Raw genomic sequence first — 15,780 nt, forward strand, 5'->3', positions numbered from 1 at the left:
AATACAGGATATCAATTTAAGTGTATGCGTCTAGACCAGATGTTAGGTCATCTGGAAGAAAAGATAGCTCTATAAGTTTGAACTAGATCATATGTGGTTAGTGTTAGAAGACATTTGATAGGAATTAGACTGGACTATGGGTTGTTTGGACCAAAAGACAACCTGGACAGTCTGGTTTAGACCAAAGATGACCTGTTCTGGAGGCTCTTCTTTGGACCATCATTTATGGGAAGGAAGTCATCACTTCTAGCTACTAGACAAATTACTGAGTAGGTGAAGGGTTTAACTTATGAGAAAAACTATGTGATATGGAGAGATTTGCCGAGATTTGGGTCATTAATGCAAAGTAGAGATAACACAATATCTATGCAGTATATTTCCTATAATCATTATGTATCTGACACACACAATCATTGGAAATAGAAATAGATTTCTCCTTTTCGGGAAAGGTCAAGATTTGCATTAGAACCTAAGGTCATGTCTTAATGTCAATAATGGTAACATCAGGAGGTCAAAAGGGACATTCTATGGAGCAATGAGCAGGGACATACTCCGAGTATAAATAGTAACTTCAGACATCAAATACAAACTATTTAATCTTCAATAGTGCAAGCATTTACTCTCGAATATATATTTGTTCTTCAAGCAATGTTTATTGAGAACTAAGTGACAAAAACTTCGGCCTCACCTATAAAAAACTCTAATATTAATCCTTCAAGCTAAGAGCCATTGTGCACTTGGGTAGGGATTAATTACGCATACATTCGAGATACTTACTGACTTAAGCATCGAAAAAGGTTCTTGGAAAACCATTCTGAGCCTTTCTATCTAGTGTTACTTGTGCGGAACCATATGAAATTGGAGTGATCTTATTGTAAGGTTGGGAAGATAGCAAAAAAAACTTTCAAATAACTAGCACCAACCTTTTCATAAGGAAAAACCCTAAAGACTAACTCAGACATAGTCATCAATTTAATTGTATCCAGTCCTATACAAGAACATTAAGTAACACATGTCTATTAAGTTTTGATCCTTGGTCCCATACACTAACCAACTCATCTAGTGTATATTTACACAAAATATTTGATTTTATTTTGGATTTAAGTGATGTCTACTGACCTCAGCAACACGCTGGATCCACTACTAGCTTTAGCTGTTGCCTGCTACTCATAACCAATCTTTATCGTATTTTTTTAATTTGAGCGTTGTCACCTAGACCAATTGGATAGTTTCCTGTATCAATATTATTATCAAAGAGAGATAAATCTAGAACAAAATCAAATGATACGATCAAATTTCAAAAAAATTATAGTTAATAAGGTTTGAAATTGAATTAATATTGTCACATAATAAAATTCCTACTAAATTCGCCAGCACATATATTAACATTCATAGTTTACATAATATATATAACTTATATTCTATCAGTTCACAATATTAACAGCCTTGGATCCCCCCTTGTTATTAAATGATGACTAAGAACAATATGTACATTTATACAATAGATAAGACATTTGCCGTACTTTCATAATAATAAGGATTGGTAATAATAATCTATTTAATAATTGTGAGAATGATGATTGAAGAGTATATCCAACAGTCAACAGACATCATTAAGTAGCATGCATGTTCGTGGAGATTGTGTTAGTGAAGTGAACAAAACCTATATTAGGATCCTTCATCTCACGTCGAAAAATTAAAGATGATATGCGTATTTTATAAGTTATTGGAATCCTTCTTCTTCTTACCATATGATTTTGGGATAACATATATTCCTCGGCTTATGAAGTGTGTGCAGTACCTCATTGCTGGCATTCACAATAAGTCCAATCTAATTTAATATGGTATCAGAGTCGATGATTGGATCAAAGATTATAAAATGATAGGTTCGAAAAGAATGGTATTCTTATCCTAACTAATTAATCAACACTAATTAGCGAAACAAGACCCATTTAAGAGAGCTAGCTAGAAGAAATTAAGTAGAGTATTAAATGGATGCTTTAAACTTATATTGAGATTGATTAATTAATAACACTAAGTAATACTAATATCACTATTATTAGTATATTTGATTAAGTAGTGAGTATTATTAATGAAAGTAATTAAGGCATATACAACCTATTACCACATTTACACCTCCATGCTTCTGGGTAATATTCAGCAGTTACAGGCGTCCCTGGAGGCATCGGAACGTGCACCGGCTTGCATGGCGTGCACTTCCCACACTTTGACGCACACCGCGGTGGAAATGACCCTGGCCCTCTTAGGATTCTCCTAATTCTTTCATTTTTGCTCTTTTTATCTCTAAATTTCTTCTGCAAATCGGAATTTGAAAAGTTGAGATGCTATAAATAATTTATGATTCACAAATTATTCTTGTATGAAACGTTATTATTGTGAGTCGTGACTCATATATAAATTAGATAGTCCAATAACACATTTTAGCATACTTTTTTTTGAATCAGTCTCACCGAGAGACGGTCTATTACAAGAGTAGCTCTATGATTATGAGCTATGCAATAGGGCTTGAGAGTCGGGATCGGCTTATAAATAAGCGGACTTCAATTTTGTCGTGTGTTAAATGGATTGGATTTTAAATAGACCCTTAATCTACCAAAATGAAACGGGCAAAAAGGGAGTCTTCATATAGACCTTAAACAACTCTATTAATATTTTTTTTGAATTATGATATTTATTATAAATTTATAATCGTTTATAGTCTAATAAATTAATTATTGAAAAAATAATCCAACATGCTTATTTCAATTAAAATTTTGAAGAACGAAATTATAAATGCGTCCAAGAGCCTGCTTTATTTGGAATTTGAGTCCAGCTTGGCTCTAATTCAACCCATTGCACAATTCTTACTATTATACAATTTTTATAATATAAGGGCTTTAGTAGGATTCAACGATTTAAGATGTCGAAATTATTTATAAGTTTCCATTATTATATTTTTATGAGCTATTTTGTTTTTTTGGTGAGATAACTTTAAAATAAGAAATTTATATGCTAATGATGTATATTATAAGGCTATTCAACCCATTTACAAGGTGCCTCTCATACAAGAATTTGTGTTTTAATATAATACGCCAGAAGTATATCCTATTTTGCAAGATTTTTTATAGAAATATATTAGAAAGTTATCACTAATTACTTTTTTCAGATAAATTTATCAGTAATTAGTAATTACTACTTTTACATATGGTGAACCGTGTGATATCCTAGAGGCGAAGCTAGACAAGGCCACAAGGGGAATGAAAGAATGGGCCTTCTAAACACACGGCCCAATATATATTATACTTGACCATTCTTTCTTCAACCCACAAAGCTTATATTATTGGGCTATTTATAAGGTATGTCTCACTGTGAGAACGTCGTATACAAGAATCAACCGGTCTCTTTGAGGGACGTTTCTTACGTCCAACCCATTAAACCTTAATGTCCACTTACTGTATTCTTAATTCCTACTTACATTATCTTAATGCCTATTTACAATATACTTAATCCCCACCGTAAAAGTACTTAAAATGCCTACCGAAAATCTTAGCCTACTAGCCTAGTTATGATATCCTTAATGCCTATTTTTAATATCTTTAATGCCTACTTACAATATATACTTAATGCCCACTGAGTAAGTACTTAAGTACTTATAATATTCTAAATGCATACTTACAATATTTTTAATGTCTGCTAAGAAACTTACTTTATATTTTCCTTTTTGGGTCAGTCCAATTAGAGCTCTCACAAGAATTAGTTTGTGTTATTAGAATAAAATCAACTTAAGGAACTACATCCATTGTGATGAATTTTGCAATAGTTTGTTTTTTTAGAGTATAGTTTTTTACCAATTTAAAGCCAAAAAGGGTGAAAGAATCTGTTCTGGTTATGTAATGTAAATGAAAAATAAAAACAAAACGAAATGAAGAAAAAAAGGATGAAAAGTTGAAAGTAGATCGATCGGGGAGGTACACAAAGAGGTTGTTTGATAAATGACTTATTAGTTGATTTTTGAATTGGCTTTTGGATTTTGAATTTTGTCATTTTGGTATGTTAAAAAAGCCAAAAAGATGTTTGGTAAAAAGTGAGCTTTTAAGCAAAAAAAATCTTTGCTCATTAGTTTTTGACTTGTTAATTTACTTTTTTTCTGATAAACAGCTAATAACTAATACACAATTTTACCTAATATTTCCTCAAACATTTAGCTAATCCAGTTAACTTAAAACCAACAAAAATAATTAATACTTTCAATTGGTCAAACAAGCCAATTATAAAATTTAACAGCCAACAACCAATAGCTACTTGTCAAACAGCTACGTAGCCTTTGCCAGGTTGACAAAAAGAAAAGGAAAGCAAAGGAAGCAAACAAATTTTACTTGTTCAAGTTAAATTTCAGATTTTATTTCGGTTAAAGTATGTATCATTTTTCTAAAAAAGACCTAAATATAATTCTCTTTGCCCAAATCTCTTAGTTCTCCCTTTTATTAGTCTACCATATGCTTAAAAGAAACTTTTTTATGTTGAAAACCTATCAACTATTACTTAAAGTTATAAAAAAATTTAGCCTAATATTATGTTCATAATTCCTTTGTCTATTTAATACTTCATGCACAATGTTTTCTGAAAGTCCTTGATGAAACTGTTTTTAAATAAGAAAATTGAGTCCAACACCCTTAATTTATGATATTATATTCACCACATAAGAGTGCTAGAGAATTATTTGACTCAAAAATTTGTTAAAGTAATTATACCGAAGTCGTCTAGAAAAATTTGAAGGTTCTGCAAAATTTTTACTTTGCACTTTTTTATAGAAAATATATTTATTTTATTAATAAATTAAATATATATTTTTTTATTAACTTTTTTATATACAGAAAAAAAAAAAAAAGTCCTATACAAACAATCACCTCACACACCCTCAAATACTTCATACTTCCTGGTAATAATCTTTAGTCCAAATTCTGTTTACCAAACAGGGCTTTGCATGTTTTAAGAAAAGACAAGAAATGTAATTACAATAAGCAGCATCTTATTGTATAGAAGTATGTGAGATTATTAAATAAAATTCTGAAATTGACAAAAATACTAGTAAAGTAATAGTATTAGCAAAAAGGAGCCAAACAAGGGAGTTTCCAAGTCTAGTAGATATGGACAATAACTTTGCTATGCTTTTCCTTCTCAATTTATTCTCTCACTTCCTCTAAATTTACTACTAAAAATTACATTTATTTTTACACAATATTATTTTCAATGGCAAATTCAGAAAAAAGGAGTACGTGCCTATATGCACACACATGTAACACTTCGTTTAAAGCGCGATTAAACTTTAACAATCTGTTTGGTATGTGATATTAAACGATGGTAAGAGGATGAAAACTAGTGTAATTTTGGTTGAAAAATCTCTTACTACCTTAATGGCCATGCTTGTCCAACTTCAATTATCTCATTTTCTTCATAAATTTCATTCCAATGCATTACCATTGGGATAAGTGGTATTAGGTGGTAATGAAAATTTATAAATAAAACTTTTTTGTAATCAAAGTTTCATTACTATGGGCATGACAGGAAAATTTAATTAAATTTTAACTATAAATTATTCTCATTACCACTATTTAATACTATTAACCAAACGAGTTGTATGAAGCTTAATTGGTCAGGACTTAGCAGTGTTGCTTATCAAGGGTGCACCATAAGCCCATGCACTGGGCCTCATCTTTAGTAGTGACAATCTCATCATAATATTAAAAACAAGTCTCGTATATATGAGACCATTTCATTATGAGACGGATCCATATAAACAATCTAAATTATTTATATTTGAAATAAAATTAATTGAGTTAAACTTACACAATAGATAACTAAACACAAACAATTTTTAATTAATTTTAAAGAAAATAAAAATTAAGCCAGCGCTATTAAGGTGTCTACTAAAAATAAAGCTGTATGTTAGAGTAATTGGACAAAATATTTCGAGTTGGGTTATAATTTTTAATCTTGTATGTATATTAATGTTTTGTCCCGTCAAATTTTGAAAACTCCAAGTATTTGTCTGCGACACAAGATTAATTACTTAACTTCTAATCCTGTACACGCTAATTACATAAAAGGTTACGGTTAAATTAAGAGACACAATCTTGTAAAATTAAAAAAACCCTAAATATTTAATTGTTATTTTCATTTCATCTAATTATTTCTTTTATTAATTCTACCAAGGCTGCTCCGTTCATTTTATAGCCGCAGAGCAAAAGATAAAGAGTTTCTATTTAAAAAACTTAGTGTAACGAATAATATAATACACCTTTTATTTTTTACTGTTGATATTCAAACTACTTTATAAGAAAAAAGCACTAAAAATTCATATTACTTAGCAAAAAATATAAGTTATATATAAATTTAATTAAAATTAATATCACTTATATATACATAAAGAAAGCATTTTGGACTTTAAAAGATTCGGACCCTGAGCGGCAGTCCGTTTTACCCTTACTAATTGACGGCCATGAATTTTACTTGACGCATGTACACTTGGTCAAAGTAAATAAAGTCGAAAATAAAAAAAAAATAAAATAGGAAGGAATGAATTAAGAACTTAGTACAGGAGAAGTAAATAATGTAGGTAAGTGAGCAGTAGTGAAATACAATAATGCAAACTCAAAGTTGGATCGAAAATAGAAATGGGAAAGGATTGGAGGGACAGAGAGAATCTGTTCAGGTCAGGATAAAGACGGTTGTAGTCTTAATCAGATCATAAGCTCAACCCTCTACCCCTTTTACATGGAATCGAATCATTGGGCTCCATTTACAGACAACCCCTTGCACCATTACATTTTTTCATTAATTCATTATTTTTTTTATTTTTTATGAAAATGTTAACACTATAAAAATTGAAGTATTAAAATAACATAATTGGAAATTGGAATTTAGATCATAACACTTACAAACTCAATTATTAATTATCTGTTTTTCTGACCCAGCTAATATATCAAGTGTATAGGTTTATATGATAAAATTTATTACTACTTAAAATCTTATTTAAAATATTCTCTAAAATATTATTGTATTTACCTATTTTAGAATATATTTTTATTAAATTCAAATTAATTACCAAATTCATTATCTAAATCAATATAAAAGAGAAAGGATAAATTAAGTATATTATTACTCATTAACATGCAAAAGTGTATTAGAATTAGGAGGTGGTGATAAAGAATGTTTACCTGAAGTTGTAAGTCATTTTTATGTTTGCTGCTAACTAAGCACTTGATGTTTCTAGCTGATCAACAACCACAACAATTAGTTAATTAGTTGTAATCAAATAATTTATAATTAGACTCTACTTCAGTTTCAAATGTAAAAAAAAAAAATGAAATACAGGATTTTAGTATTTTTCAAGTTATTATATATGGATGAAATTATAGAATACTGCATGGTGAGTCTATTTTCAAAGATGAAATTGATGCTAAATAAATAAGATAAATGAGTATAATTAAACTCTTCTGCCTCACACCACTTTTCTTTTTATTTTGTCAACTAATATGATTTTTTTTTGGCATAGTCTTAATCTCTTTCTTTTAATCCCCCACAACCTATATTTAATCTCTATTCTAACAACTTATTTATATCATTTATTTGTTTTTTATCTCATTTTTAATTTTGATTCTTTTTTACTAAATTTCATTTATATTTGCGACTTGTGGTATTTGACAAAGACATGGAAGTATAATTGTAGAAATCAAAAGTAAAGAAATAAACATGTTAGAGTATATAACACTTAATTTGAACCTGTGACCTCTTGTCACGTTGGCTCTATACGATGTCAAAGAATTAACTTAACCAAAAACTTATAAATTGATGGTTGAGACCTCAGAATATGTTATATATCATAACAAAACAAAAGCTAGCTAGCAAACGTATGATAGTTGATTTAAAACTTACAAGAGCTAGGGAAGATGAAGAATGGCATCAAGAGTAAAAGGAGTATAATGAGTAAGATAACCCAAACAAACAAATAACGCCGAGGATCTCTCATAGTCTTCTTCTTTGATCTTAATTCGTATTTTAGGTGCTAATCCAGCAAATCGATCACGAACTGATCTGAACTATGTTAATGTTAAACCCACGTCTAAAAAGAGAAGAGAATGAGAAATAGCTGTCCACACCCGCCTTTTACTCAAAGAATAAACAGAATATAAGAGAATTAATAGCCGGTGGCAGCTTAAGTTAAAGTATTAGTAAGTGTTAGTTTGGAATCTGAAAGGAGAAGATACAGAAGTAGATGGGCAGTAATTAATGAATAGAGAATATAGTGAAGATAGTAGGAGTAGTATGATTAAAGTAAAAGCCTTATTCTGAATAATTAATATACTGGTGTTAATGTTATATTAACCAATGATAGAAAGGGAAACACCAAAAATGGTAGATGGAATTTTGAGAAATTTTGGGAATACACAGAGATAAGACTGGAAATTATAGGGTTTGGAAGTGGACTTGTCAATGTAAGTAGTAGAGTCTCTACTGTCTTCAGTCTTCGGTGTTTGACTGTCAACTGCATAGTAGTTTTTCCATCCAGATTACAATGCTTTTCGTTATATATATATATATATATATATATATATATATATATATAGAAGAATTAATAATTTCTGGAATTTTGTTTTGAAAGATACTGTTTTCTGTGTGTTTATAACTTGGAATCATATGCAATACATATACATGAGCATTTTCCAATTATATTAACTGATAAAGGATAACCGCCTAATATTAAACTGCCTACTATAGTGTAACTGCAAAGTATATAATGCAATTGCAATGTTGAACTGCTTTTCAATACTCCCCGTCAAGTTAGGTCGTGGGATCCCCGATGCCTAATTTGCATAAAGTGTTGTTGAAGACCTGTGATGAAACTGCTTTTGTGAGAATGTCTGCTAGTTGGTATTTAGATCTAATAAAGGGAAGATGGATGACCTTGCTTTCTAGTTTCTCCTTGATAAAGTGTCGATCGATCTCTACATGTTTCGTTTGATCATGTTGGACAGGATTTTCGGAGATGCTTATTGCTGCTTTGTTATCACAATATAGAAGGCTTGCCTGTGTCTGGTGAAAGCCTAGCTCTCCTAGGAGTTTCCTAATCCATAGAATCTCTGTAACTCCTTTTGCTATCCCTCTGAATTCTGCTTCAGCACTGGACAAAGCAACCACCTTCTGTTTCTTACTCTTCCAAGTGACTAGATTACCCCCTACAAGAGTGAAGTATCCTGAAGTAGATTTCCTGTCATCCCGATCGCCAACCCAATCTGCATCTGTGTAACCAATAAGATCAAGATTATCATTTTTTGAGTAGAAGACTCATTTATTACTGGTTCCCTTTAAGTATCTCAGGATCCTCAGGGCTGCTGCCATGTGTTCCACTTGAGGTTGATGCATAAACTTGCTTACAATTCCTACTGCGTAGGCAATATCTGGCCTCGTGTGGGATAAGTAGATCAGCTTTCCCACTATCCGTCTATAGCGATCTTGATCTGCCGCTTCTGCCCCTTCAACAATTTGTAGACCATGATTAGCTACCATAGGAGTATCTACTGGCTTGCAGTCTAACATGTCTATTTCTACTAAGAGATCTAAGATGTACTTTCTCTGATTGATGAATATTCCCTTCCTTGACCTTAGAACTTCTATTCCTAGGAAGTATTTCAGTTGTCCCAAATCCTTCATCTCAAATTCTTGGAATAATTTGCTCCTGAGACGATCAATTTCCTTGGAGTCGTTTCCGGTATTCACCATATCATCTACATAAATAACGAGGCATGTAATTTGTTTTCCACTCCGCCTTAGAAATAGAGTGTGGTCTGAGTTGCTTTGTTTGTAGCCAAATCTCTTCATTGCTGTAGTGAATCTCTCAAACCATGCTCTAGGGGACTGTTTCAAGTCGTATAGTGCTCTTTTAAGTCGGCACCCCTCTCCTTGGCTATACTCATCTAAATACCCGGGTGGGGGTTTCATGTATACCTCTTCTTCAATCTCTCCATGTAGAAAGGCATTTTTTACATCAAATTGAAACAGAGGCCACTCTTTATTTGCTGCTACGGAGAAGAGGACTCGAATGGTATCAATTTTAGCCACAGGTGAGAATGTTTCCGAGTAGTCTACCCCGTAAGTTTGTGTGTACCCTTTAGCAACAAGCCTTGCTTTATACCTCTCAATAGTTCCATCAGCATGATATTTGACTGAGAAAACCCATTTACAGCCAACCGTCTTCTTATCACCTGGTAATCTGCACTTCTCCCACGTTCCGTTTTTCTGGAGAGCCATGATCTCTTCGTCCATAGCTCGCTTCCACTTTGATTTTTGGAGGGCTTCTTCAATGGTTTTTGGAATGGTACTGGAATAAAGGGATGCATTGAAGGAAACAGCTGTCTGTGATAGTTGTTCATCATCCGGTCTACCAGTAGGATATCGGGATCTCTGGGATTCATACTCGGGATCATACCTCTTCGGGGACATTCCTCTTGTACTTCGATAGGGCAAATTATATTTCCTGGGGACAACAACACTCCTTGGCACAATATAGTCAGTGGATCTATCAATGAGAGGGGCAGTAGGACTTGGTGTTACCTCTCTTTTGGCCGGATGCTCAGGGACTGGAGTAGTAATCTAAGGAGATGATTCAGTGATAATGTCTGTGGCAATATCGGTGGTAGTGCCTACTTGCTCTTTGGGAGCTCGACTGTCAGCCAAGGGATGAGTCAACCAGCTGAGATCCTCACTCATATTCTCCCCTTGAGATCGAGGGTGGGTATAGTAGGGGGATTGTTCAAGGAAGTCACAGTCCATGGTGGTATATAGCTTATGATGGATAGGATCATAACATCGATAGCCCTTTTGCGTAGTCACATACCCAAGAAACACACATTTGACTGCCGTGGTTCAAACTTAGTGCGAGCTCGTGATGGAAGATGGACATACACAACACACCTAAAGATGCGAGGAGGAAGGGAGTGAGAAGAGGGAACAGGAGCAAACTTATGGAGTGTGGCAAGAGGGGCCTGGAATTGGAGGATTTTTGTGGGAAGTCGATTAGTGAGATAGGTGGCAGTAGCAATGGCCTCAGGCCAAAAGTGCACAGGTACATGAGTGTCAAATATGAGGGCCCGTGTTATCTCAAGAAGGGTACGATTTTTGCGTTCAGCAACCCCATTTTGTTATGAGTGTCGGGGCAAGATGTTTGATGAATAAGACCATGTTCAAGGAAAAACTGTTTCATTGCAACTGAGATATATTCACCACCATTATCTGAGCGAAGTATTTTAGGTTTTGCATGGAATTGAGTGAGAATCATGTTATAGAATTTTACAAATACATCAAAAATCTCATATTTGTGTTTCAAAAAATAAACCCAGCACATTCGAGAATAATCATCAATAAATATCACAAAATATGAAAAACCATGAGAGTCAGTATGCGGGGCTGGGCCCCATACATCAGAATGCACTACATCAAAGGGTTTGGGAGCACGGGTATTACTAGGAACATAGGACTGTTTGTGACTCTTAGCCAAGATACAAGTTTCACAATCTAGAGATGCATTACAACTATTAAGTGAAGGAAAAAGTTGTTTCAGATAACCTAAGGATGGATGACCTAAACGGCGATGCCAAGTCCTCAATTGGTGAGCAGAAGATCCATGAGCAAGCATTGCACCACTATTTTGAATCACCTCATCGACATGATCGTCCCCGTCTGAACATCCTGCACAATACAATTAGCAGAGGTTAACTGTACAGTACAGTTTAAGTCCTTTGTTAGTTGACTGATCGACAATAATTTATGAGACAAACTAGGAATTAACAAGCAATTTTTAAGATGGAAAGAGGAAGAGATATTGACTGCTCCAGCTTTGGTAACCGGTACACATGCCCCATTAGCTGTTTGGATGTGGAATCTGTTAGTAGGATGGGTGGATAAAAGATCATTGGGGTCAAATGTCATCGTATCGGTCGCCCCACAGTCAAATATCCATTGAGAATGTGTGTTATGACTAAGAAGGCATTTGGTATGGCTGGGTTGTGGGCTAGAAGAGCAAATGGGCCTGGGGTTGGAACTTGGGCCGGAAACCAAAGGTGGGTTGGAACTTGGGTGTGAGGTGAGTGTTAGGGTTTCCGGATTATAAAAGGAAGGCTGGGGTTCTTTGGGACATTTGGGCTTCCCTTTCCCTTCCCTTTGGCTGACGGCTATTACTCCTCTCTCTCTTCTTTCTTACCACTTCTGATTCTCACCATTGTTGACTCTATGCTCTGAGGTTACTTTTGCCTCTCCTTCCCATGTGCTCCACCCTTCTAGTTCACCTGATTTTTGACATGACGTTGGTTGATCGGTAGTACTGAGGTTAGCCTTGTCGCCGGTCCGGCTTGCCGGTGCCTTGGTGGCGGCTCTCCTTTTCTGTAGATCGTCCCACCACTCAGGGTATCCCACAAGTTTGAAGCACTACTCCTTTGTATGCCTGGAACCACCACAGTGGGTGCATCGGAGTTTTCTCCGGTCATCCTCCTCTCGGCTTCTTTGGAAGGGTTTGTTTCTTGTGGCTAAACCCGAGCCTATCTCTAAGGGACCAGTTCCCTGTGATGAGACGCCGGTCATAATTTTTCGACGTGTGATCTCTCGTTTGATTGATGCGTAGGCGGTTTCCACCATCGGTAAAGGTTCACTATTGAGAATGTCCCTTTTTTCTTTGTCAAGGTTGTCGTTAATCCCAGTGAGGAATTGATAGAGTCTCTGTCTTTGAATGAATTTATTGAATTCTGTTATATCATGTGGGCAAATCATTGGATTTGGCATTCTCCTATCGATTTCTTTCCATAGTGTGTTGAGTTTACCGTAGTAAACCTCAATAGTGTCGTTGTTTTGCTTCAATGTTGCTGCCACTCAAATCGAAGATTTGCAATTCGTCCCTACCACATCCTAAGCGACTTTCGATCCCTTGCCATAGGCTGTGTGCGGTTGTATAGTCCAGGAATTGATTTACAATATCTCCATCTATGTTCTCAATTATCCATGCTATGACCATGGCATCCTCTTTGTTCCCATTGGGTATAATTGGGGTCTGACGCTTGAGGAGGTCCGGCAGTGATGTGACTGAGCCGCCCCCGACCTCCAATTGCTACGTGCATTAACTTGCACCATTTTGTATAATTGTGGTATGTAAGTTTTTCTGAAATTTTGAGTGATGTTGGATTTTCGGTTTGATTGGTTATTTTGTTGAGTTTCTGAAACATCTAAAACATCTGTTCCATCTGTTCCAAAGACATTAAGGTTTGGTGTATTTGCTCTTCTGATGAATCGGCCATTTGCAGGTAAGAAACGGTAGATGATGAGTCCTTCCCGGATCTAAACCCTAAGGCTCTGATACCATGAAGAATTAATAATTTCTGGAATTTTATTTTGAAAGATACCGTTTTCTGTGTGTTTATTACTTGGAATCATATTCAATACATATACATGAGCATTTTCCAATTATATTAACTGACAAAGGATAACCGCCTAATATTAAACTGCCTACTATAGTGTAACTGCAAAGTATATAATGTAACTGCAATGTTGAACTGCTTTTCAATATATATATATATATATATATATATATATATATATATATATATATATATATATATATATATATATATATATATATATATATATATATATATAAAATTTTACTACACATTTTATTTTGAGCATTATCTCATCATATTTTTATGTAATTAAATTGAATTTGAAATATCTAATTTGAAATTAATTTGATAATCTGAATGAACATTTTTATCTTTTCTAGCTACTGATGTTTGTAAAGGTGGGATGTTGGAATATGTTGGAGACAACTTGACTCTTTGAGTGAGTATTATGATATACTTTCTCCGTTCCATTATATATTTTAATAGTAATACTCCTTTCTATTCTTCTAATAGTAATACTCCGTTTCTATTTGACTTTTTACTAATTTTAGGTGGGTCAAATGAGACCACTTAGAGAGAAGAGAGAAAAAGTAATAAGTAAATTGTTAATGTTTTTTTATTAGATTTATTGTAATAAGGTAATGTAAGTAAGGGTTATAAAGTCAAAAATACATACTATAAATAGAAATGAGACTAATAAAGTGACTTAACCTATCTAAAAATGGGTCTAATAGAGAGAATAGGAGGAAGTACTATTCATCTCCAATCGTGTTTCGATAATTTCGGTTCACACATTAAAAATAATATAGTCATATGGAATCTTGTTTTATTCTTCTTAAAACCTACTTTTTAAATATGTATTTTTCATGATTTTTTGTTTAGTCAAAATAAAAATATTGAATATCGATCAAAATATATATATTAAATTACGTACAAAAAGAAATGTAGCTGTGAGCTCAAAAAAAAAAAAAAGAAATGTAGTTGTATATTGACTATTGAGTAACGGATAAAGTAAAATGTTTTCCTTCACTACCAATTTGCTACATTTTTATTTTTGGTTCTTTAATTTATTTTGCATTACTTTTTTATAAATAATCTCTACTGCCAATTCTATATATATATATATATATATATATATATATATATATATATATATATATATATATATATATATATATATATATATATATAATTCATATTATTCTCTTGTCTCAACAACTAAACTACTTGAAATAGAAATATTTATAGCAAGCATGATTTATATTGGTGAGTAGCAAACTCATTGGACTAAAAAGTATTGATGATGTTTCTTTGTGCTTGCCAAGTTTAGTTCTATGATTCCTTTGCAGCTTTTGTAAGAAAGCTTTTTCTTTCTACATTCACATTAACTTCATTATTACACTTACCATGTATTTGGTCGGTAATAAATGATCGAGGATAATAACATAAAAAAGTTAGTGTAAATTTATTAAAAATCTCTTACCAAGTTTAATTGTTATGATTGCTATATATTATTTATTTTATTTTCTTTTTAAAATTCATCTCAATGCATTACATATTTTAATTAGACGATAATTAAAATTTGTGAAAAAAATTTCTATAATAAAAGTTTCATTATCATCTTTTAATACTAACAAGTAAATGAGTCGTTAATCTTTAATCTATGATCTCTATCTAACTATAATCTCATTCTGTTTTCCTCATTTTCACCTCCTACATTGAAAAGAAATAACTAGTGTAAATCGGAAAGAGTTTATGAGTGTTAGGTGTATCATAATTGATACATTGATCCTCGCTATTACATATTCTTTTCGGCTTATGTACGTTCAAATGTAATCTACATAATTGAAGAAAAACATTGAAATAATTTGGAAGAAAAACTCAATAATTCCCTTTTCTTTCTTTTCTCTCCTCTTCCCTCACTTCGCCTTCTCTTCTATAATAGAATAGAATATTTTTTATATTTTGTAATTTTATTTACTTTGGTAATTATCTTTTAATTATTTAGTTTTCTAAAACTATAAATTGCATCTTGTATTAGTTCTCTAATCATGAAATGGAATCGCAACCAAATCATTACAGTTGTATAAGTCCCCCCATTTCTACTCTGTTATCCTATATCGATGCTGATTGGGGTGGATATCCTGACACCTGCCGATCTACTTTCAGTTATTGTGTTTTTCTGGGTGATAATTTAGTATCTTGGTCTGCTAGACGTCAACCCACGATTTCTAAGTTCAGTAGTGCCGAGGCAGAATATTGTGGTATTGCCAATATTGTTTCTGAAACTTGCTGGATTCGTAATGTAACACCCGAATTTCCTCATGTCATTTACGAT

At 33.1% G+C, this 15,780-nt stretch overlaps 1 protein-coding gene across 1 annotated transcript; it reads right to left on the reverse strand.

Annotated features, from left to right (window-relative positions):
- Positions 1 to 28: 28 nt before the first annotated feature.
- On the reverse strand, positions 29 to 8,561 carry LOC130812551 (EPIDERMAL PATTERNING FACTOR-like protein 6). Its single transcript, XM_057678062.1, has 3 exons — positions 7,936 to 8,561; positions 7,218 to 7,273; positions 29 to 2,315 (listed from the first exon to the last, which is right to left on the reverse strand). Exons 1-3 carry the CDS (start codon positions 8,027 to 8,029, stop codon positions 2,103 to 2,105), a joined length of 363 nt encoding a protein of 120 aa, XP_057534045.1. The 5' UTR covers positions 8,030 to 8,561; the 3' UTR covers positions 29 to 2,102.
- Between the last annotated feature and the right edge of the window lie 7,219 nt (positions 8,562 to 15,780).

The sequence above is a fragment of the Amaranthus tricolor genome, chromosome 5, assembly GCF_026212465.1.
Source record: "Amaranthus tricolor cultivar Red isolate AtriRed21 chromosome 5, ASM2621246v1, whole genome shotgun sequence".
Classification (NCBI taxonomy): domain Eukaryota; kingdom Viridiplantae; phylum Streptophyta; class Magnoliopsida; order Caryophyllales; family Amaranthaceae; genus Amaranthus; species Amaranthus tricolor.